At 51.2% G+C, this 23,410-nt stretch overlaps 4 protein-coding genes across 4 annotated transcripts; 1 reads left to right on the plus strand and 3 right to left on the minus strand.

Moving 5' to 3' along the window:
* Window positions 1-1,341: 1,341 nt before the first annotated feature.
* Window positions 1,342-4,007, minus strand: LOC100907640 (isocitrate dehydrogenase [NAD] subunit gamma, mitochondrial). The gene is made up of 6 exons (XM_003738515.2): window positions 3,840-4,007; window positions 3,506-3,535; window positions 3,063-3,178; window positions 2,639-2,916; window positions 2,365-2,527; window positions 1,342-2,194 (listed from the first exon to the last, which is right to left on the minus strand). Exons 1-6 carry the CDS (start codon window positions 3,921-3,923, stop codon window positions 1,705-1,707), a joined length of 1,161 nt encoding a protein of 386 aa, XP_003738563.1. The 5' UTR covers window positions 3,924-4,007; the 3' UTR covers window positions 1,342-1,704.
* Window positions 4,008-6,185: 2,178 nt separating this feature from the next.
* LOC100907779 (uncharacterized) lies at window positions 6,186-7,071 on the minus strand. The gene is made up of 2 exons (XM_003738516.2): window positions 6,947-7,071; window positions 6,186-6,680 (listed from the first exon to the last, which is right to left on the minus strand). Exons 1-2 carry the CDS (start codon window positions 6,947-6,949, stop codon window positions 6,312-6,314), a joined length of 372 nt encoding a protein of 123 aa, XP_003738564.1. The 5' UTR covers window positions 6,950-7,071; the 3' UTR covers window positions 6,186-6,311.
* Window positions 7,072-11,639: 4,568 nt separating this feature from the next.
* Window positions 11,640-16,987, minus strand: LOC100900808 (tetraspanin-9). Its single transcript, XM_003738552.1, has 8 exons — window positions 16,855-16,987; window positions 16,533-16,642; window positions 15,927-16,124; window positions 15,740-15,820; window positions 15,491-15,616; window positions 12,872-12,982; window positions 12,664-12,747; window positions 11,640-12,568 (listed from the first exon to the last, which is right to left on the minus strand). The coding sequence occupies exons 1-8, from the start codon at window positions 16,985-16,987 to the stop codon at window positions 12,431-12,433; spliced, it is 981 nt and encodes a 326-aa protein (XP_003738600.1). The 3' UTR covers window positions 11,640-12,430.
* Window positions 16,988-20,911: 3,924 nt separating this feature from the next.
* Window positions 20,912-22,885, plus strand: LOC100900957 (GTP-binding protein 10 homolog). The gene is made up of 7 exons (XM_003738553.1): window positions 20,912-20,947; window positions 21,077-21,185; window positions 21,277-21,486; window positions 21,632-21,850; window positions 22,046-22,284; window positions 22,361-22,543; window positions 22,733-22,885. The coding sequence occupies exons 1-7, from the start codon at window positions 20,912-20,914 to the stop codon at window positions 22,883-22,885; spliced, it is 1,149 nt and encodes a 382-aa protein (XP_003738601.1).
* Window positions 22,886-23,410: the final 525 nt, after the last annotated feature.

The following is a 23,410-nucleotide window of genomic DNA, read 5'->3' on the forward strand; positions in this document are numbered from 1 at the left end:
CAAGATCATACCTGGCATGATGAGGTTGTTCCTGGCTGAATTGTCGTCCAGAGCCATGTCTGCCACTGGTTGAAGAAATATTCTCAGGAGGCAGTCGGAAAATTAAAGAAATATAATTAACACTCGACTAGGGATAGCAATGAGCGGCTCACGTTCTCGTTTGATGATCCTGAAGACGATCTCATTCCGATCGATGGTCCGATGGGATCCTGGGGCGTCATTCTCCACACTTCGAGCTCCAAGATTAGGTGAGGCCCCCATTTTCGCTCTTGTTCTTCCTCCTTCTACTCTGCCGGAGTAACCGGTGATCGGAATTGAGGCTCACTTTTGGTGATGCTCGACCAAGACATTCCTCGATCAGTCGAGCTTCGCACAGAAGCTTGTGAATTGCGGGGCGAGACGTGCTCCGCCGAAATCCGTCCTCGACGCGGAGCCGGAAGACTCAGATATAGGTCCACGCCGCGCCACGGACAATAACAGTTTCTCCGCAGCCGCTAAGAATCTGGGCGTCGTTGGAAAATTCGTCATTCTCGTAGATACGTGGATGCCAGAATTTCCTCTGTGAGGCTGTGCTGTCGGGGACAGCCCTCGATTCCCCGAGTACCCTGTCCCAGAATATTTAGTGTTCATGCGGCTGAGCTCTTAGACTGACCAATAATGCTTTGGAATGACTCGATTTGCACACCAAGATCTAAGGAAAAAGAGCAAGTTCCTCTCGAATTCAAATCCTAAAAGGTGTTCCTGGGTGGTCATCAAGGTGGGCAAACGGATTCTCCAATTTTTGGGGATTTCACTCACTATATTTCGGACGAAGAAGATCCGTGGGCTCTCTCGATTCCCGGGTGAGTGGTGAGAAAGCGGGATTGAGAGAGCTGTGCGGCTGATTCGGATGCCCCCGACCTCGCGTCGAGAAGAATCATCAGGGCGGTTGACACAGAAGGACGAAGAGAACCATTAATCATTAGTCGTAAATCCGACTAGAGGGGTGAATCATAGAGGCAGGAATACTGGGCGTTTTTATTCGCATTCTATCCGCTTCAATCTGTCTGGGTATTTCGAGGTTTCCTGATCCTATGCTCGCTCCGAAGCTCCCATTTGAGTCCGCGATCCCAATCGCATAACAGGCGGTACCGATGTTCAGCAATGAACCTAGGAGCATCTTCTATCTCTCCATTTGACCGCCCTGGTCGCGATTGGCAATCTTTGTTCCCCCTCTTACTCGACCTAGAATAAGGGTGCGCTTCTCTTACAGGTATGAGTATACCGATCGAATGTTGGGCTCTGATACTCATTCAGAGCTCCATGAGAGGCAAAACAAAAATCAAAAAACGGTCTTCTCGCTTGAATAAGTTAAGAATGTGCTTCCACACTCCCTGCTTTATTGATAAAGGAGTATTTCAACGGTTCCCGTAGCGCGAACTTTCACCTTTGAGCGCTGGGGGTTCGTCCCGAATATCCAATTTCAATGATTCTAAGTCGAAAAAGGAAACGCTTTCCCGAGTAATGGACTAGAGGAGTCTCGCTTCACCTAAACTAAAGGGCCAGGTTCTCAAGAGGTGCAGAGCAAGGCTACATGAACGATCCCAGATATTCGAGTGTGGCTCCACCACTCTCGCACACAAAAAGGCGATCAAATCTTGCTCCAGCTCTGGAGTCTCATGAGCTCCGGAGTTTCGCTCAGTTTGGCCGGAGATTCGAACTCTTTCAAGCATGTTTCTGAACCTCCTTGACAATGTTCTGCACGACTTCCGTCGTGGTTGCTTGACCGCCGAGATCGGGCGTGTGCAGCTTGTCGACGTTTATGGTTTTGTCGATAGCCCGAGCAATGACCTGCGCATGATCTGTCAGACCCAGATGATAGAGCAAATCGACTCCTGCATTCATCATGGCGATTGGGTTGGCGATGTTCTTTCCTGCGATCGATTTGCCCGTGTTCCTCGTCCCGGTTTCGAAAACTGCATAATCTTTGCCGTAATTCCGTCCAGACGCGATTCCCGGCCCGCCGGTGATTCCGCACGCCAAGTTTGTGAGAATGTTCCCGTACAAATTCGGGAGGAGCAAAACATCGAATTGGTTGGGGTTGGCCACGAGTTGCATGGAACAGTTGTCAATGATGATGTTGTCGAATTCCAGCTCCGGATACTCCTTGGCCATCTCCGTGCAACGGCTCAGGAACAAACCGTCCGACAGTTTCCTGAAGTCGACAGAGGGAATGAAAAAAAAGATCAATCGCAACAATACGGGAGCCTGACGAGGAGAGGCAATCCTTCGGAAGACGCTCGCTTCCTGTGGTCATAAGAGGAGGGATGGTGCTTTGGAACGAGCGACGGGAGATGCGGAAAAAAGAGTCGGAGGAAAACTAACATGATGTTGGCCTTGTGAACACAGGTGACCTTCTTACGACCGTTGTTTTTCGCCCACTCGAAGGCGTAACGAGCGATTTCGTCACTTCTCGTCTTGGTGATCACTTTGAGAGATTCCACCACCCCCTTGATCGATGTATGCTCCTCGCTCGAATACTCTCCCTCTAGAATTGAGAATCAGAAGAATTTTTCCGAAAACTGATCTTAGCTGCTTCCCCCGGGCGCATTCCTGATTCGTTATTCATCGACAAGCGTCCAATCGAAGGCTTTCCTACCTGTATTCTGACGGATCAGAACGATATCGATGTCCTGGTGTCGAGTTTCGATGCCAGGTTGAGAGGTGACGTGCACAATGTTAGCGAAGAGGCCCAACCGGAGACGCAGCTCGACGTTCCTGGATTTGCAATTCGGATCATTGTGGCGGGTTTCGATGTTGCCTTTTATAGCGACTCCGTTCCGTTTCACCGCCGTGATAGCTTGTTCCAGGAGATCCACGTCGTCTCTTGATGAGTCTAAGTGCACTTCCTCAAAATCAACGGGAACTCCGCCGTATCTGGAAAGGTATAGTATTTCTATCACGGAACGCCATCGCCGCATTCGGTTCTTTCGGGAATGAGAGACATCGTTCAGGATTCAAGTGCCAGCATGACCGACTCCTCGAGAACAGGTGTCCGAGTCTGTTATGTCAGGGACTCTTACCGGAAGACTTCTTTGACGTATCCGATCAGTTCGGGCCCGATTCCGTCGCCTGGCAGAGCGGTGACCATGTAACGGCCTCCGTATTTGCTCTTGTCGGTCCTCGTTCCGGATACATGCTATAAGAAGGAAGATTCCGTTATTGGGAGCCTTGTCTCTAGCTGCTCAAGGTAGACTACATGCTGTAAGATCGAGAAGGTGAGAGGGTGGCCGATAGCCGAAAAAGTGTGCTCGGAATTGTTCGCATATTCCCATGACCAAGTCAGAGAACCCGAGGAAGACCATCATCTCCCCGGGTTCACGTCCGAAAACAAATCTCGTCCGAAAGAGGATGCAAGGGTGCAATACATCGATGTTTCCAAGCATATGTGCTTCCCGAACCGTCGCGGGAGAGAGTGTCGCAAACAGAGATAGGTTAAAAGTTAATTTCATTGAAAAGCTCTTACGTAGACATTGTCATTGTATCTGTGAACGATCTGCAATGAATCGGTGTTAGAGTTAGCGCTCTCCAGCCATCAAATCAAACGTCGGAGAATAGTTCCGCGCGGACCGGCTGAATGGGAGAAAATATCGAACGCGTTGTTATGATTGAAATGTAGGCCCACAGCTCAAGTCGTGCAGAACCCGCTGGAGATGGGACTGTTATCGATGCATTCTTGGCACTGCAAACGAGTATCGCACTCGGCGGAGAGTCGACCCGCAGATCCTTCGAACTTTCGTCGAAGTTTCGGAGCGGGAGACGAGCTGCTACGCGCTGACCCCGTCGTGTCCTCTACTCACCGTACGATTGGGGATGATCTGGGACGCGGCAAAAGCTCGCTTGGCCAACAAGGCGGGCTTCAGTATCTGTTTCGAGAGAGACATGCTGCGCTCAGGACGACAATCTCCTTCGTCTCAGATGGCTGAATTATCCCCCGACCACTGTTATTATTGTCTCCGAGCTCGAATACTGAGTGGTTTCGGTTTTGAACCTTGGCGCGCTTTTTCAATAGGTTTTCCGATCCTTCAGGGAAGATCGTGCGAATTTGAGGACGAGATGTTCGCCAGTATGGAGCTCGGGAGCACGAGGGTGCTCCACTCATTGAGCAGCCTCTCCATAGCGTCCTAGGGCTCGAATTCCCTCGCGTAGGGGAATCGCCTGCACCCGACAGTCGGCTCCTCTGAAAGTGATCCATCCTGTTCGAACTAAATCTCATGAGCGCGAATGCCGGAAAAAGGATCTTCCGGCCGAAGCCGATCGAGCTTCAACGCTCGCGAAACGTGCGTCCCGGTATTTTCATCCAGGAGAATCCGACCCCTCAAGGCAAGGGAGGAAGACGGGCATCACTCAAAGACTCAAAGAGTATCAGGGTCCGTTTATCGAGGATATATATTTTATATCGAGAGACCTCGCTCAAGAGTTCACTGGCCAATAACCGGAGTACACGGCGCGTCCTTCGCACAAACACGTCTCGGAAAGTCGGAGCCGGGAGGAATTGGAAATATCTCGCTAGAATGCCGATGGCCTCGCTGGCATAGCTTGATAAGATTCAGACACCATCTCCATGACAAGATTATTCAATAAAGATTTACTTTTTCGTTCGAAACACGTCAAGAGACCTCCGCCGTCGGCCCGAAGTCGATTACCCTGGGATCCGGTCCCGAAAATATCTATCTATATTCCTTGCGATGCCGCAGTCATAAGGATTAGATTATCGAAATCATCAGCGTCATCGGCTTGGTTATCGGTTTTGCCACCAAGCTGACGACCGATGACGTCACGATTCCGAATGGTCACGAGACTGCCGATGTCGGATCGCGGGTGGTATCATACCTCGTGATATCGCGATAAGCGGAATGGAAGATCCTGGGAATCCCCGCGGAAACGTGGTGCAAGAAAGCGATACCCATATCCAGGGATGAGAACATATATTTTCATGTGGGTTCCTACGCGTATCTTTCCATCAGAAACAATGATCCCCACACTGGTCGGTGAGAAACGTAATTTGGACAATGTACAGAATGAGTCTCCCTTCATAGGCGATTCGATGAAGCGCTGCTCTTCCTCCATCTGCGGTCATGGCTTCCACTACGGATCCAGAGTTTTCAAATATATCATTCAGTTATCCTTGTCCTTGTTGAACCTCGAGGTTTTGCTAGATTTACTCTTAGACGACAGACTCCCTCCGAATCGGCGTCCGTCTTTCGGGGGCGCTTCGGTCGTTCGTGACGTCTTCTTGCTCAATGAAGAGGAAGAGGAGGATGACGACGACGATGAGGAAGAAGACGAGCTCGAAGCTAGAACGATAGAGGGCCGAAGAAAATGAATCAGTTAGAAAAGAATACGGAGCACGCGGACCGATTCCGAGACTCGGTCCTTCGCGCATCATAGGATTCGGACATCCACCGAGAATCCACCTCCGGGAGTTCATTCAGGTACACTCCGGAGGTGGTTCTCCCGGCCGTGATCTCCAGACCTCGCGTAGCGAGGCTTTCACGAAAGTTTCCCGTCCCGAGAGAGCAACATTCTCCTGAGAGATGTGAATTTCCCTACCTCCACGTTTAGGCTTCTGTGTGGTCGTCGTGGTCGATCTCGTCTTCGTATTGCTTCTCACGGGAGCTGCTGTGGTCCTCTCCACCCGGGGTCCACCTGGAGGGCGTGGGGTAACAGTTGTACTGACCTGACCACCAGTGGCCGGATTCTTGATGAACGACGGCAGCGTGGGTCGGCTCCTCTGGCCAGGCGCCGGTGTCACCTACATGGGGAAAATATACTCCTCATCGATATCTGGTACAGGTTTTCATAAGGCCTCATCGTGAAAGCTTGTCGAGAGCTAATTGACCCGCAGAATTCTCTTGTTCGTACAGGACGAAGTTTTTCCCTGTGAAATGTAATGGGTAGAGGGCAAAAGGGACGCCTTCGGTCGATGTCTGAACGGAAACGCGCTGCGGCATCGGTGGCGTTGAGTTGAACGCCTCAATCGCTGATGACTTGATGATGGTTTAGCGACGATGACACTCCACCCCACTCGTTCGCTGTTGTTCCACGCGTTGGGTAGGAACCGGAGCTCACCAAGATGCCGGAAAAAGGAAGTTCATCCCGCCACCCGCCTTGACGACTTCGTCGTCGTCTTCCCCGTCATCGCAGTCCACCACTAGAGTCATCAACACCACCGCACTTCCAAATTTTCAAAAATCCTTCGCAGCGGCGTTCGACGCGATCAATGGGAGCGGACTTCGTGCCGTCCCGACAACGCGACGATGGGCACAGATTCACGCGGCTCTTCCCCGCGCGATCCATAGTACGTCATTGAACTCTATCAGTAGATTTTGCGTGCACCATCTGTCGCGAGACCCTACCTTGTTGTGCACCCGGGTGTTCCGGGGCTTCAAGAAGAGGGACGAGGGATGATCCAATTTTTTCGCGGGTTTTTCCGCATGCTGATCGTCGTTCTTCGCCGAATCGGATGCGGCAGGTGGAGTGGCTACGGATGCTTTCGTTTTCGAGTCCTTGAGGTCCTTCTTCGTGTCCTTGACGGGCTCGTCGTTATCGTAATCGTAATCATCGTCGTATTCCGGCTCGTCCTTCCGCTTTTGAGCGCTTGCGAGGGCCACGAGTAGAACGAGGACTATGACGACCCGCTGCGGAGCACCAATCAATCGAAGGGTTAGCTCCCTTGGTGCAACATCGATGAAGCTCCTTCACTCACTCACTCGGTCGGTCGGCGAATCTCCGGGATTCAGGTGACGTTGTTCCGGCCGAGATTTCGGGAACTCGAGTGTCGCCACGACGGAATAATTCGACGATAGAATACATCCGATTCTGCACGGCGCTTCAGAACGAGCGCGTGGAGACAGTCGAGATCGACGAATTTTTCAAGAGCCGCACTTAACGGAGTGATACTTACCATTGCGAAGTAAGCGTCTCGGCAGCCGGAACGAAATGCTGCGCCGAGAAGATCGCGACGCTAACGGTGAAGGCTCTGCCGCGAGGGAGTCCAGATCACCACCAGCCGTCAACGATTGGACTGCCATCCGGTTTTGCAGCTCGCTCGCTCGCTCACCCGCGATCCCGCCCGCCCGCCAGCCAAGCAACCAACCAACCCGCGTCTTTTGCCCCGCACCAGAACGAGAGGATTCCGTAGATTCTCATTCCGCGCTGGGAACTTCCAGACGACACGATAAGCGAATTTTCGTCAAAACTCACTCGCTGCTCGAAGCCTCCTCGCGAGCCGCATCGATTTTCCCATTTTTCATTTCCTTCCACAATATTGACAAAGCTTTCTTCGATGGTTTCCTGACTAGGTAACCTTCGTCAGAGGAACGGGCTCTCATCCTTGAGAGCTTGGGTGTTCGGAAATTCCATTTACTCCCAGAGAGTCGATCCCGGTATCGGTCTTCCGTCTATGAATGCGGCGCGAAAACGAGTCGATCAGAAGGGCCTTATCCGACCTGAATCTCCGAGCTACTGCTAGACCCAGCGAGTTGCCAATTTCCCTTGTCTCAGAATCACCCCTTGGATGTTCCTTCTCTGCCTGGCCCAGATCAGTGGCTACTGGCTAATTCTTCGATGACCACAGTCGGGTGCTCCTCGCTCCGAAAATTGCGAGAGACACTCTCTTGGGAATCACAACGGGAACGCACCGAGGAAAACTCTCCCGCGAGACCTCTCCGTAGCCCCGGCGACCAGCTATGGTAGTCGAGGATTAGCTAGCGATCGGCTGTCACAGCTCTTTCGATTTGCATTCATGAGTTGCGGTATCCATCAAGGATCTATCATTCTGGATCTAGCTAGCTAGTTTGAAAGAGGATGTCCGACAGATCCGACAGAAGGAGGGTCAAGAACTTCTGCGCTAGTTAATAGCAGCTCGCACGCTGCCATCGGTCTGTCAGCGCTCGACCCACGATGCCAAGGTCGTAGCATTGCCCCACGTAACGACAATCAATCGTGTCTTCATCGAAAAAACTACTTGTGCTACCGACTACGTCTACAGGAAGAAGAAGCCGTGGAAGATATCGTTGTATGCAACGTTTCCTCACCGTCAAAAACCTGGCCTGCCGCTCCTACGAAAATTCCCTTGGTCGCTCCCAGGCGCACGCTCGAGCTTATGACAGAAAGAAGCTGTCGCGAAGTACGTTTGAGTCGATGCTTTCGAGAAAATTGGCAATTTTTGAGAAAGGCGCTCCCCGCTCACTTGCATTCTGGCAAGTGTGCTTCGTGAAGGCCCCCGGATTCATTATATGATCGGGCAGGCACGGTAACAGCTAGCTGGGTCAGCCGGTTATCAAATCGAGGCGTGGACGGACAAAACGACGAACGACATTCTCAAGGCCAGGAACGGCGACACGCAGACGAACCCAAGGAACGGATAGAATGACGCGTAGACAGCGTCAGGCTATGCTGGCGACCTGGAGCCGAACTACGTATCCGATTTTATTCCAAATATACTTGAGCGACACCCCCATCCATGCTGGTTGCCTAAGAAAGGATGCCCCTAAAGAATCGGACTGCGATTCCGCGTCCCGGACACGGAAAATACCGAACCGGAGACGTCGAATCGATCTCCCTTGTGACTGTGATTTTCGCTACTCCCTATGGGCGATTTTAGATACGACAACTAGCAGCTTCTTCGCAAGAACAAACGTGGAAAATTCGGGAGCTGGGCTCGTTGGCGAACGAATTCTGTCAGTTGAAGACAAGTCGGCGCGCCTGGGACTCCGGTTTCCGACTCAAAATACTGCGTCGCGGCGGAAGGGAACTTTCTTCGTTCTGCCGGTAATTCTTCGGATCATGAATGAAAGGGGATTGCGATGAGCGAAGCGAGCAGAAGACGAAAATTCCGATTATCGATAAAAAACACGTTTGTTTATCACTCGACACTCTGGCTTCTCGTTCTTGAATCATCCTTCAGCTAGCGATCGGCCAGGGAGCAGGTAGACAAGCAGAACAGCCAGCCGAGCATCGGAACACATCGCCAACATCAGCCGTGACTGATAAGCGACCCCTCCGCCTCCCACCGGTTCAACAAGAAGAAAGTGATGATCATGCTTTCTTCCATGAAATTCGCGCAGGAAAAACGCTCGTAGTGGAGCAACCCGATGAGGAACATTCTTCGATAGAGCATCATTGGTCACAGCAAGTTTAGGATCTCACTTTCCATGCTTCCCCATTTTTTTCTCCATCTTAATCCGCATCGTCATCGCTGCGGAAGGTTTCACCGATGGAATGGATGAAGACGGCGCCGACCGCATGTGTAGGTAATTCTTGGAGCGTGAGCTGGACACAAGTATAATGAGGGAAGTTTCGCCTACCGAAGCTCGTCCGTTTCACTTTTCCCCCCGCATTTCGCTTCCCTCATGCCCGCGGTCAACTGTATTTATATCTCAGAATCGTTGCAAGGACAGAGCTGTCGACCGGTGTGAGCAAAAATCTTCCCCGATGCTGCCGTGCTTGGCAGCGTCCGCGTCGCGGTCGGTGGGGTTTCTTTTCTGGTTATCGAAGCTTTCGGGGAAGAGACTTTCCCTCCCGGACCGTTTTTTTTCGTCGAGGCAAACGGAGCTTATTGGTGAAGGATAACTCCGGAGAATACATTCGGGAGCATTCAGGAACTCTGCAGTCGAGCACATGATCGTGTGTATGATGAGCATGTCCTTTTGAGTCTCCATGAGCTATGATACCCTCGGTCGGTATTCGAAGATAGGATTTTCACGTCAAACGTCCAGTTCATGCTTTCTCTATCAAGCCCCGAAACGAGGAGGTGGATTCCTTTCATTCCGATTATTCTTTCAGCGGATTCACTCGAGGGTTCATGTTCAACTTCTCCACACAGCTCTCGATCTCAAGACGCTCCTTATGGAGGAGGGAAGGGGGGGGGGGCACCGGAAATTGCTCGAGCCTTTCCGATTCAGTGGCAATCATTTCTCTCCCCTCAATGGTACATGCCAGAAAACTTCTTGAGATGATAGAGAGCTCAGAGAATCACTCCGATACCAGAATCCGCCATACCCTCCTATAGGCAGGGCTGGTATTCGGCTCGAATTCTATCGGAAGGAATCGGCATTCGATACCGATTCGGTGTAAATAGACATTCGGAAGCGTTCGGTGTTTGACATCGGAGCCGTGTGACGGATTACCCATCCAAAGCTGACCGACAAGCGTCAAGATCTCATAGAATCCGTCCACTGAAAGTTTCTTGCCTATCGTACGCATCTTCCTGAAACCCGAAAGAGAAGCGGTCACGATGAAGCAGACAATTGACCCAACAGCGCCATGTTCGGCTTGCATTCTTCATCGTTGCCCACTGGCGTCGATCGCGTATGCTTTGTACGCTACCGCATCTCACGCAACAGGCGTGGGGCTGATCAGAGCGGTTGGCGCCGCCATGTCGCGTGGACACGGTAGCGGCACCGTAGACGACTGCGGCGATTCCTCCGATGGACTTGGCTTGACTCGCGGATAGCTCCGGTCATGTTCATTTTCCGTCCTGCATTAGGAGACATTCATTCCGCCTGTAGCTTCGCTTGGAGCGAAGCTGGCAGAATCGCTCAGGCGGCTTCCAATGACGCTTGGGGACCCCTGACCGTCAAATGGAGAACCACGAGAGGAAAAGTGGCACAATAAGCATCTTGCCAGCTAAAAATATTATCAAGAACTAATGAGTTCTGTGCCTGTGCACGAGATCGTTGATGGTCATCGCGAGAAGCCGGTCCGTGAAACAATCAGGAGAGCAAATGGTGTTTTTTTACCCCGGCGGAACCAGAATCCCGCGTGGGTTCCGTTTTAGGAAGACGCTTGAATCCTCACAGGTTTCCTTCGCTCCGACTGGAAGCCTCGTTTTTGCACACATAGTGGAGTTCAAGGTCGATAGCGACTATTGTTGGCGATTGGTGAAATTCCTCTAGAGACGTAAAGCCATGGGTGATCGCGAGTTTCCCAAAGAAATATCGATAGACCTAGGCCAGCGGTCAAGTGGAAGGGAATTTCGAGCCGACCGCAGACGAAGTATATCCGGTCCATGGGCGTCGGCATGAGCATCACGACGAAAGCTCCGACGAATCCTCTCTTTTGGGGAAGCGACCCACGTCTCCGTCAAGAATACCGCCGAGCTCTGTCGTGCGGAATAAAGGTTCTCCTGCATGATTGCACCGTAATCCAGAGTCGGAATTCCTTCTTCTACCCATCGCCGTAATTGTATGATCGGAGTGACCCTATCGGTTGTGTACTCGAGATATTTCGAATCTGTCTTGAGCCGATAATCCAGTGATTCTTAAGAAAATGATGAGGCTCCCAGGAAGGGGACGAACTCTAGATTGACGATTGATCGTATCTGAATAGAAGAGCACCTTATGCTGGGAAAAATGAACAAGTTGAGAGGATCAAGAATATACTACAATACCAATAAGAATCTATACGAACTCCTCGTCGGAGCCACCAAGGCATTAAGTGCCGAGACACACGCGGGTGAGGGATTGAGAGATTCATTCCATGCCCACGTCGACCGAGAGCTGCCTATCCTTGATGATGCTTCTCTCGGCCGATCGTAACGGATTTCCTGGTCCTGGTCGCGATCTCGCTCAGAGAGACAAATTTCCAGAAACTCCTTTAAGAGCAAATGATGACTAGACAGTATTTATTAGTATTGCGTCAGATTCATGACTGCTCGACAGATCCTGTACCAGTCGGAGAGCACATCGGGAACCATACATCGGGAACCTGATTGACAGTCGTTTTTCCTCGAAAATCGGCTCGGCACCTCGGAGGGAAGGTTTCACTTCCCGGAGAGGGATTCGCCGTGCTCTCGGCAATGGGATCGGATAGAATGCAACAGCTCTCTCACTGACGTAAGTATATCCGTCAATAATAATCATCAGGGTCTTATTTCAAAGATCCATCCGAAATGCATAAGATGAAAACTTGTGACTCGATTGGCAGTAGAGAAAGGTTACGAATTCTCCCTGGAATACCAGCTGTCTATGTACGCGAAGCCAGCTCGTATCGGGAAATTTTTTCAAGGCGAGCTCCCGGTATTGGATAGTACTGTTCGCTCTCCCGCTCATCTGACAGCTCAAAGCACAGATGGAGAACTCATCCGGATGAGTGATTTTAAAGAGAAGAGCACGGCACACAAAAGCTCGAATAGAGGAATGCAGCGGGGAGAGGAGGCTTCGGAGCTCTGAGAGAGGCAATCCAGAATAAGGATGTTTTCCGCGGCTACGAAAATATCAGAAGATGGTCCCTTCTTTGTCAGTTTTTTTGCAGATCGAATTCAAGCTCTCCAGTACGGAGTGTTTCGCCAAGCAATCGGTTTCCCGATTTATCGAATCTCGGATGAGATATCCGAGATGGCTCTGCTAGGTGAAGAAGATCGGTGAGGGTTGGAGGGATTTCCCTCTTACACTTGCGAATGCTCCTTCCCGCCTCTTGGTTGAGTAACTCTCCTGGTCAAAGTCGGAGGCTCGGCTCGTTTCTGAGGTAAATCATCTTTCGGAATGCGGCTCACGACGATGAAAGATGTTATGATCAATACCAACTGGAAATGCAGACAATGCCTCTATCAGCCACCAATCTCGATGAGGGCATTCGAAAAAAATGAAATAAAATACTGGGAATCTTGGGCGGGCTTACCTGTAAGACGAGAGCCAAAACACACAGCAAGCCCAGGATGAGACCGTGTTTCATGATGAAGTCCTGCAGGACTTCGACGCAACCCTGCAGGATGTGATTTTCGATTTAAGAGCTTCCGATCGTACTCGGAATCCGGACGCGACACGCACCGTCATGACGCTATGCGCGGAGTCAAGGATGAAACGTTATCAAATATTGGATCAATTACATCTTGACTGCGGAACATGTTGTAGTATCTGTCGTTGTGGTAGCAACTGGTCGGGACCGGGATATTCCTTCTGAGGTAATCCTCGTAACCGTTGGCTCCGCAACAGTGCATCTGAAACAAGGGAATTCATAAGTACATGTACATTGCTCTTCATAGAGTTGAAGAAGACTGGGATCCTGGGCGACTCAGCAAGCCTCATCGAGTTCGGCTGATATGACGACGACGAGTCTAATAGTGCTCTATAGTGCGCGTATGAATAGATCGATGGCAAGCTCCTCGTCCCGCAGGGAAGCCGGAGAATCGCTCCATTCCGAGCACCCAAGTAACCTTCACAGTCCAGGTAAGCAGAAGTCCATGATTACGCGATCCGGCAAGGCTCGTTCGATTACTAGCCTGAGATCCGAAGGAAGCTCGGATACAGAGGTATCGTCATTCATTCCCGTTCCAGAGTAGGATGCAGACCTTAGCGGCCCGAAAACGGGATACGCTCTGTCATGCCTCTAAGAAGAAAAAGCGCGCTCCAACCTGTGTGTACTCGCCTAGCGAACTTATCCAAAATCGCCATTCAGCGGAGAGACGGTACGCGCGCGTAGCGGAGAATCACTCGACTCGCCGCCTGCCGTGATCCTCAGCCAGCTCTGTAGCGCGCGCAAATGGGGCTTGAGCGCAACAGGACTTGTTCGCACGTATAACCTACGCGCAAACTGGACCTGCGCCCAGAGAGAGTGAACCGTCGACCCCGCGCGCAACTTGACTCCCGCGCACGAAAAAATTGCGTCAGCAAGAGGAGTTCCTGAGGGAATTTTTCTCGCCAGATTTCGGTACTCTCATCCTCGCGCTATTATCCGAGGTGTGATCTGGACACTTCTGACTGAGGGATCCGCAAAATCGAATGCGTCTTGTGTCTAAATATTCTTTCATGACAGCAGCAATGTCGCTCTCAGTCCATCACCATGATTTCTGGCCGAATCGTGAACGTATTGAGCCTACACATACATTCATAGGTGCATAAGTCAGCTTCCTCCGTCGATTTCCCGATCGGATACACTGGTCGTCCTTGCTGCAATCTGAAGCTCTCCATTTTCGTACATTCAGTGATCGACGTCGACGCGAATGTTCGCGCGAACTGACTTAGCATGTTATATGGTATGTGTATCAGCTCTGTTTGTCTCCACGATCACGCATCATCAAGGGTCGCATTTCAGCTAAGGCTGGATGACGTCTCGTAGTATTCTACGGTACTTCCGAAGCTTTGACGCAAGGACGGATCACACGTCATGCCAAGTATGTGTTCCACAAAGATGACAGATGGAACTTTCGGCCTTTTGCATCCGGTGAGGGGGGGGCATGCTCTCTGCTCCTGTTCATGTGCATCCATATCTAGGTTCGAGAGGATTGGAAAGTAGACGAGCATTCCTCTCAAATACAGAAAATACTGTATTTTCTTCTGCCATTAGGTTTTAGGGGCTAGTCATGCATGGGGGGAGGAGGGCTCGATCGCGCCATAGAGGCTCATGATTAAACTTACGTAAATGATGCTTCATGCCAGCTTCTCAAGATTCCAGACGGATTCCTTCAGTCCTGCGCCCCCTCCCTATCATATTTCGAGAATATTCCGGAGGAATCCGCCCCGTGTCCCCCTGGAGCTCCCTCAGAAGAACTTCAGCCGAATACTCAACCGGAATCTTGAGTCGATAGCGTCCTAATTCATTTCTCTGAGACAAGGATCGACAGATACGTGCCGAGCTTCTAGACCAGCGGTCATGTCCTTATAATTGAACTCTTGATTCGATTTGTTGGTGAGTATTGGTAAGATTCGGATATCACGAGACGGAGATGATACAAATTATATTCGAGACACGGAGGGCCGTGTTTTCGATTAGGTGGGTACGGGGGTCAGTACTGGCGAATGCGTTCGTCGCCGCCCCGAGGGGATCGCGCCAGGCATCGAGTTCCGTTCCCTACAGAGAACGACCTTGAGGCGGAGGAGCGCGCGGGAAAAGCAGAGGTGGAGAGCGCTTGTTTTTCCGCCGATCGATTCAAAGAGAACTGCGAGGCACTCGTTTTCAACCCTCACCCAGAAGTTGCAGTGACAACACGAGTCCCTACGCAGTTCCGATGAACGAACGACTCGCGCGATCAGAGCAGAAACACCTGAATCGATGCGAGTCCGACGATGGCCTCCCGCGCACGCTATGTTGAGCTGAAGCATACCGCTACAGAGTTCTTTTCGAATGCTTTCCGAAAATATATGTATGCCAACATGACCTTGCGATGGGATCCGTCTGCGGATCGGTTATAGTAAGCTCGTAGCTCGAAGTGAAATTCATTCTGCCATGGAAACGATTTCATGAGGCGGTTAGTGAAAAAAAATCGTGGGAGGGGATCTCCTTCGTCGGGAGTTGAATGAATGCTTCGGTTCGCTCAAACGATCGTGCGGCAGCGAGATCAGCGGCGATCCCGAGGATGATTTTTCTGTCAGTTTTTGCGGAAATAGCGCTCCGCGGTCGGAAAGCGGAAGCTCTGATTCATCAACAAACGCAGTAGAGCTGACTGCGGGAGCGTGATTTCGCTGATTCACTCGGCGAGTCGGATACGAGCCCCGACTCATTCACTCACCGCATATTCGATGAAACTTAGCGCATTCCTGTTGAAGCTCCAGTCATCGTCGCCGCTGTAGATAGCCACTCCCGTAGAGTACTGTCGGATCACTCGACCGATCAATTCATTCAGACGCATTTCGAGCTGCAAAATATTGGAATCAGGGAAATTATGGTCATACAATTCCGGATTGAGGCCCCGGAGTCGTAGTATCGATTGACGGATCCACGGATGCTGAGGGGACGCGAAGTGAACGTCTCGACTTACAGTGTTTCCTTTCTTGTGGTACCAAGCCAGTATGCAAGCCGCGACTTCCAAAACCATCAGTAGAAGGAGGAGCACTGCAAACTACGGAAGAGAGGAAAATAGACTTCGGACTCTATGGCCCGTTCAGAAGAATTTACAAACGACGGCGGTATCGTTATTCGTGGAGATCGGAACGCTAAACACTCACCGTCAGGACCATGGGTTTGTTCTTGATGCTCACGCTGATGCATCCGAAGATTCCAATGACCAGTATGGCCGCACCGATGATGATCACTAGAATCGCTGCATTTTGCAATGGTCCAAGATGTTGGAGAGACTTCAGACCTCTCAGACGGATATCGCTCACCAGTAGCGCGCCCAGAATGATTATAGCCACACCGATGAGCTGTTTTGATTTAATTTCGTCGATATGTGAGGTATTTTCTCATGCATGAACGACCGCATCCCGAATTATCCCTTACTGTGCGCGCAACTGATCGGGAATGGCCCGTGATCTATCTATGGGATATTGTTGTCAATTATCGGTAACACAGGGCCGTGTCGAGCCACTGCGCTTACGTCTTGGGAATCGAACAGCCATAGATATCTTGAGAGTGAGTCACAGAAGACACGATTCGAATGGGATTTGCAGCCTTTGTCCTAGGGGAAACCGATCGACCCGAGGAACAGTAGAGAGTCTCCGAGCACGAGATTCCGTGACATTCTTTAGAGAGTTCTCGAGGCGAAGACCCGATGGAATTGAGACTGCGATGTTGGGGGCGATGGAATCGAATTTTCATGAACTCTTACTCACCCACATGATGCAAGTGAGTCCCATGTGAAGCAGCTCCACGCAACCGGCTTTCGGTGACGGCTCGTCAAAGCTGTGCATATTTTTCCGGAGTGGCCGGTTTTCTTCCGGTTCTTGGAGCGAAAAAAAATCATCAGCGCACCGATTTCACCCACTGGAAACTACTCTACCAACGGGATTCCGTCCTTGATACTCTGGGCCCGGGCCGAGTCCACTTCTCGTGATGATCATACATGTACCGCGTGATTCACAGGCATTCTGTTCGGAAACGGTGTGGAAGTTCCGAATCAACAAGTTTCTGACTTTCGGATGACGGGCAACCTACCTTCCTCTCTTTCCCTCCGGGTGGATTCGAACATTTCCTCCTTAGCGTGAGGTTGAGTCCTTTCGAGTAATCCTGAATGTTCTTCCTGTTTCGGTGGATACTCTTCGTAAGAATCGCCTTCCCTCTCCGACATGGGCGTCTCCAAGTTTCCAACGCAATATTCCGCCTAAGCCTTCGTCGACCTGTTGCTGCTGCTCTTTCTCTTGCTGACAACCTTGCAGTCGACTATTCCGCCCGCCCGTCCGCCCGCCAACTGTTGACGGTTTGGTCGATCGCGCAGGGAGAACAGGCGCCTTAATTTTTCGACTCCTAACTTGGGCCGCACAATCAGAAACACATTCACAATCAGAAATCCCTAGCGCAGAAATCTGACAAGGGAAATCCGATAGTCGACGGTTGGTCCGCGCAATGTGGACGTCGGTCGTGACACGCAAAGTGGAATAGTCGATCCTAGAACGAGTCCGCTTTGCTCGGCGGTGATGTTTACGATGTTGCTCGGCTACGAAGTGTAGGAGAGAAGCCTACGAGAGATCCGCAGCTCGCCTACCAGCCTCAGCCTGCCAGCCAGCAACTTGGGAGCATCACTCGGAAAATCCCTGATCATACCGGACCACGAACGTCAAATGAAATCCTTGCATGATGGTGGAGCGACTATGAGCGAGTGCGCATAGAGCGATATCGGAGAGCCGGATAAAAGTTCCAGCTCCGAAATTCTGTTCTCAAGTGGATTCGTTCGTTTCAGATTTTTCGATTGGTCAGAAAAGCGTCGAATAATGTACCAATAAGTATGTCCTTATCCACCTGGAAGCGGATCAATTATTTAGGGAACTGCACGATGTTCCACGAAACCCCGGAAACTTCCCTCCCACGCACTGGTCGCCGTATCGCGGCGATAATCGAGGATCGCCGTCAGGCCGAGACCTCGAATCGTTCAAAGTCGTCTCTCGATTGAGACATCGAATTATTCGTCCGCTCGGAAGTCCGCGGGCTTCCCTGCCCTCAAGGACCGCAGCGAGCAATCGTTGAGTGGCCATTCTGTCGCGGACGTTGTAGCACTCGAGCACCCCGAGAGCTCCGGATCAATTCGATCCAGTGCAGTCCGCAGGTGAGCGGCTCGTTCTAATTCGAGAGACATGATGTAAGGTTGTTCACGGATCGTGACCTATGCTAGCGCCATCGTCCATGGGCAGTCATGAAGCGTATGTGAGAATTGAATCTGAGTTTTCTGACGAGGTTTGTATTCGTGGCAGCGAATGAATGTTTGCGCTCGTGAGCGTAGCCGTCAAAGCATTCGGCTGACTAAAGCTAATCTGGGACTCCCTGTTCGGCCACTCGAGTCCACAAGTCGCTGCTAACAAGAAACGATCTTAGACTAAAGTTGCTTCGACTAGGAACCACACCTAGATGAGCAGTAAAATCAACAATACGTCATAAAATCGTCGCTGGCGCGAGGAACTACTCTGTGGCATTCTATCGATATATCTCATAAGACTACGCGACTTCCTCCTACGACTGCGAGACGACCAGCAGCTACGAAAACTACAAATCCGTGCAGAATGTGAATCCCGACCACTGTTCAACCGAGTGCTGGATCCTCACGGGTCCGCTTAATCCGATCGACCGCTCCTTGAGGCGAACGTTCCGCGATGCCTTCACGCGACGGGAATGACGTTCGTTCCTATGTCTGGGGCTTTTATCCAACGGGAATCCGTCGCTGACTTCCACGGAAGTCGGTAATGCCGTCGGAAAGTGATCCTGATACGCTTGAGAGCGATTCTATAGCTATTCTGGATGCATGGCATGAGACTCGGTCAAGCGGGCTGCGTACGGGAGAGACACGACTACAGAAGAAGAATTCTGATCCAGAAAATCTCGGTAGAGGTAAAATACGATGAGTGCAAGTGCTCCGAGGCACTGCCTCAGCGCATCCTCAACTTCGGGAGGGGGAATCCTGTTTTCCGCCGTCGAATTCTCGGCTCCTCTTAACCTTCGAAGGTTTCGGAGTATCTAAGCTAGGTTCTTGAGTATTATCCGAGAGTCTCGCTGCGCCGGTGTAGCGCGGCCGCGAACGCGAATCTGACTCGACTCGGAGCTTCTCCTGGATAAAAACTTGGAGGCTAACCTCGACCACGATTCAGAGCTGATACAAGGAATCTCAATGAGAATTGAAGGGAGCTTACCCCGGGACTCATCGATCGACGACGACAGATGTAGCTCACTGCGCAGAGTGCATGAGGATCAGGCTCGTTGCGCCGCGCCGGCAGGAAAGCCCTGAGCGATGATATTCGTCGACGAAGACGGAAAGAAATCAGGAGAGGACGAGTGAGATGCTTGAGACGGGGTATCGAGCATCACGTAATGTTGTCCATCTTTCATTCGCGTCGCTGGCACTCGATGGCGGCCGAGGATTGTTTTCGCTGGGGAATAGCATTATACAAGATCGGCGCGGCAGCGGAGCTCTGTTTTTCTATTTTTCTGTTTCTCTACTTTCCTGAATCTATGTTCCTCTGTTTGGATTCGCGTTTTTCCTATACAGGGATATATTAATGATCTTTTCGCATAGGATCCCCTGCGGAGAAAGTCGACCTGTCGTGCCTCCACCTAGTCGGATTTGGGTCACAGTCACAACGCCATGACTGCCGGGGGCCTAGGGCAAGATTTGATCCATCTAGGCAATCGTATTTATCCTCCATGAAATCTGAGACGGAAAGAAGGATCGGATGGCTTCGAAACTCCTGAATCATGGATTCGAGGTCACGTCTACTCCCGCGGATCTCCCGCGGGGTATTAGGTCGACACTTAGGTACATTCAAAACATGTTTAGGGAGTAGCATAGTAGGTCCCGACGACCCGGTACGGAAGCTATTGCAATTCATTTCAGTAAATTCAGCCACAGATTAATGTGGGAGGGATTGTCAGACCTAGTAGCATCATGGCGGAAAAATATCGGACATCCGTCGCGATTGATGAATCGCAAGGACGAATTGCGACTCCCTCCTTGCAATGGAGGCCCTCAAGAGAACTCGCGACGACACCCGCGTGGATTGGGTAAACAGCTCTCGACCCCCGTAAAACAACATTTAAACTCTATTGACTGTAAATGCTGACATGGAGCGGGATTGCGAGTGGCGAGTCGGTTGTGGACAAGGAGAATGATACTTCGGGAGGGAAACGCCAGGAGTTGATTCTCACAGCGTTTTATACTCATAATTCATAATTTTTATCTTTGAGTGATTGAGAGGTCAAGAATCGACCGCGGCTCGTCCTAACGGCATACGACTCCTCGGAACTCTAACATCCTTCGCTCCGAATCGCCCACGTGAGAGGGTACGCTGCACCCCTTCCGGAAGGGATCAATTTGAGCGCAAGTTTCTATGCCCCTCTTCTCATTCCTCGAGCGAACTTCCACCCCGCCGAGAGATCGCGCGGGCGCTCGGGAGCCAGGGTTCGGCCTCCCGCGTCCCGAAGAACCCGTTCTGGTGCTCGCTCAAGGACCATGGGAACTCCGCTCTATCTTCAGAGGACATCCGTCCGATGCACGACTCGGAGAATAAACTTGCCATCAGAGGCATTGTAGAGAGGGTCGGTGCAAATCTGCTCGTGATAAGCACAACCTCCCGACCATCTGGTCAGGGCGGTGAACTGGAGGAATCGACCTCCTTAAAAATATTGAAGAGACAAGCCGGAGGACAAGATCTCGAAATCGACTCCTCAGAGGTCCGCGGGTACTCCGGGCTTACCGTAGCTCATTTGTCGTGCTTGGCATTGAAATCTCTGAATGCGCTTAAAGACCTCCGGCTGACGAGATATTTGGGTGAGAGTGCCAAGTCCTCTCTCCCAAGACCTCATGGAGAAGCGGCACCACGGAAACACGCACGAGAAACAGCTGATGGGTAATCCTATTGGATACTGTGCTCTAAACTCACTGTAGATTTGATCCGATCGCCCTGTCGAAGTAGAAAACTACCCTCTCGAAGATCTCCCGAGAGCACGTCGATTTCCTGCGCCATCCAATCGTTCTTATCCTGTCCTCGGCGTGTGCGCGGTGCGCTTGACTATGGTTAGGTGCAGCGTCGCGCTCCTCTTCAAAAAGGTAGAAGTCCTCCGCATTGCTCGAAATTGTTGCGACTAAGCCGAACGGAAACTATTCACGCCTCCGGCTTCCCTTAGAGTCCCCTGTGACCTGTACTGTGATGATTTATGATCCAGGATATTTCCGCAGAGACTCCCGCAGAAGGCATCTGTCGCCTTTCCGAAATCAAAGTTCCTCGACAAAATCCATCTGACAGTCTCCGGCGGCGCCGGAGGGTCGGGTTTTCCGAAGATCATGGGTAAGGGAATCGGAGATAACAGGACCTTTCTTAGATCTGGCATGAGCCTGACAACCTGAACTTCGCAGTCTCCAATGGTTTTGTGCTCCAGGCCTCGGCGGTCAAGGGGGCAGCGTTTATATAGAAACGAAGCCGAACGCGACCCTAATGCAGCTCCTGAGCTTGTACCCTGATCGGAAAGTCAAAGCTGGCCGCGGCGGAAACAGTGCTCCTCATCAGCTTCTCGGAAAAGACGGAGCGGATGTCACGATCCAGGTTCCTCCTGGAGTCACTGTCTATGGCCCTGGCAGAGAAGTTATAGGTAAGTCTCTTGCGACGGATCGACTGCTCGATATGTCCGTGCCTCCCGGGTTTCTTCCCCGGAGCTCCACTTCATTCCCCGTTTCCAGACCACCGATCAGCTGAGGCGCACCGAGAAGTGGAATCGATGGTACTCCTTTTTTCAGTTGATCTCGTCAAGCCTGACCAGAAAGTCTTGCTCGCTAAAGGCGGCGAGGGCGGGACCAGCAAGAACAAGTATTGTGGGCATCGGGCCGCTCAATTGCAGGTAGACTTGATCCTGAAAGTGATCGCGGACATCGGTTTCGTCGGTTTCCCCAACGCGGGCAAGTCGACTCTTCTGAGGGCCTTGTCGAGAGCGTACCCGAAAGTTGCGAGCTATCCATGTAAGTGAGCTTGAATGACAGTCGCTCCCCGCTCATTCCTGAGACAGGACGGGCGTGTATGACGGGGAGTGAGGCGGTTCACATGCGGACCTCCCCCCTTCCGCCCGGGGGCGGGGGTCCGCGTCGGGATCAAATCACCTCATCCATCGCCAGTCTCAAAGATTTAGGAGTCTGAAACTCGGATTCCATCCACAGTCACGACGCTGCAACCGAATATCGGAATCATGGAGTATCCGGACGCGCGACAAATTTCCTGCGCTGACTTGCCTGGATTGATCGAGGGCGCCCACAAGAATGTCGGTCTCGGTCATAGTTTCCTCCGACACATCGACAGGACGCTGTTACTTCTTTTCATGGTCGACATTGGAGGATTCCGCTTGAGTCCGGCCAGCCCCGAGCGCGATGCTTTCGAAACCGTCATGAGTTTGAACAAGGTGAGCTCTAGGTCGCCCGCAAGCCACGAAAGCTCTTCCGCATGAAGGATGGATAGCAATTATACTTATTCCGTAGGAACTGGAGCTCTACCGCGAGGATTTCTTGACAAAGCCAGCTGTTCTCGTTGTGAACAAGATGGACACTGAAGGAGCGGATCAGAAACTCGAATCACTGCGAGAAAGACTAGATAGCGACGAAGCTTACGGAGAGCTACCCGAAGACATTAAACCGCAGCAGCGGATAAAATTCAAAGACGTGGTCAGTATTTTGCTTCGCTTCAATTTTTCCGTCATTAGGGCGTCGAACCGTCGGCCTTCGCGTATGCTCCTTTGACAGAGCCACTCACTACTGTTCGCCGTTGCAATATGTTTGAGCGATTTGAGCCTCCTTGAAAGATATCGGAGCTGCTAAGTTCTCTCGGAGCTCACTAGGAGATTTCAATCACAGATCGCTATCTCCGCGGCCAAGAAGATGAACACGGAGAAACTTAAAGAAGATCTGAGGAAGCACCTGGACGAGTTGTTCGAAGAGAGATGGAAAGCCACACATGGTGACCGAGTATTGATTCGACCACTGAAGTTGGTACGACAATTGATGTGAACAAGCCATAAATGAAGTATACGTACTTGTAAAATAAATTAAATCCTAATGGTTGTACTGCGACTGCCGTTCAGAATTCCTTCCTGCGATTTCGCGCACCAAAGACCATGAAGTGGAAATCTCTCACTCGGAACGTAGATGAGCCCGGGGGGACTCGACCGATCGAATCGAAATTTTCCCGAAAGCCCCAGAAGGGATCCTCCCTCATCAATGATTATTATTCGGTCTCGGGATAAGTCAACAGTTTTCGCCATCGTTTGCGGAGGGATGAGACAATTATGACGGGAAGTTAGGAAGAGGACACTATCGTGTTCTGGAACTCTCAGTTTGCGAGTCGTTTATTGTCCGATCGGCATTGAGTCGAAATTTAACAGAGTCACCTCGAACTCCTCTGGGTCGAACACCCCAATAATCTCGCCGCTAAGGAGCTGACTTGACTGCACTGCTCAGATTCTTGGAACGATTAACATTTATTGAACCATCGAGTGTTCCAATAATCCATTAAGATCGCGTCGATCATGCATA

Source organism: Galendromus occidentalis, unplaced genomic scaffold (assembly GCF_000255335.2).
Source record: "Galendromus occidentalis unplaced genomic scaffold, Mocc_1.1 scf7180000076006, whole genome shotgun sequence".
Lineage (NCBI taxonomy): Eukaryota > Metazoa > Arthropoda > Arachnida > Mesostigmata > Phytoseiidae > Galendromus > Galendromus occidentalis.

Bases quoted from the DNA above. Each gene is read 5' to 3' on its own strand.
- LOC100907640 (XM_003738515.2), bottom strand. From the start codon at position 3,923: ATGTCTCTCTCGAAACAGATACTGAAGCCCGCCTTGTTGGCCAAGCGA. The intron at 2,528-2,638 runs GTAGGAAAGCCT...TCTCAATTCTAG, and splicing joins TCTGATCCGTCAGAATACAG to AGGGAGAGTATTCGAGCGAG. The intron at 2,195-2,364 runs GTTAGTTTTCCT...TGTCGACTTCAG, and splicing joins GTTCACAAGGCCAACATCAT to GAAACTGTCGGACGGTTTGT.
- LOC100900808 (XM_003738552.1), bottom strand. From the start codon at position 16,987: ATGTCGGAGAGGGAAGGCGATTCTTACGAAGAGTATCCACCGAAACAG. The intron at 16,643-16,854 runs GTAGGTTGCCCG...TTTCGCTCCAAG, and splicing joins CCGGAGGGAAAGAGAGGAAG to AACCGGAAGAAAACCGGCCA. The intron at 15,617-15,739 runs GTAAGTCGAGAC...AATATTTTGCAG, and splicing joins ACCACAAGAAAGGAAACACT to CTCGAAATGCGTCTGAATGA.
- LOC100900957 (XM_003738553.1), top strand. From the start codon at position 20,912: ATGGTTAGGTGCAGCGTCGCGCTCCTCTTCAAAAAG. The intron at 21,487-21,631 runs GTAAGTCTCTTG...TCCTTTTTTCAG, and splicing joins CCCTGGCAGAGAAGTTATAG to TTGATCTCGTCAAGCCTGAC. The intron at 22,544-22,732 runs GTCAGTATTTTG...TTTCAATCACAG, and splicing joins GGATAAAATTCAAAGACGTG to ATCGCTATCTCCGCGGCCAA.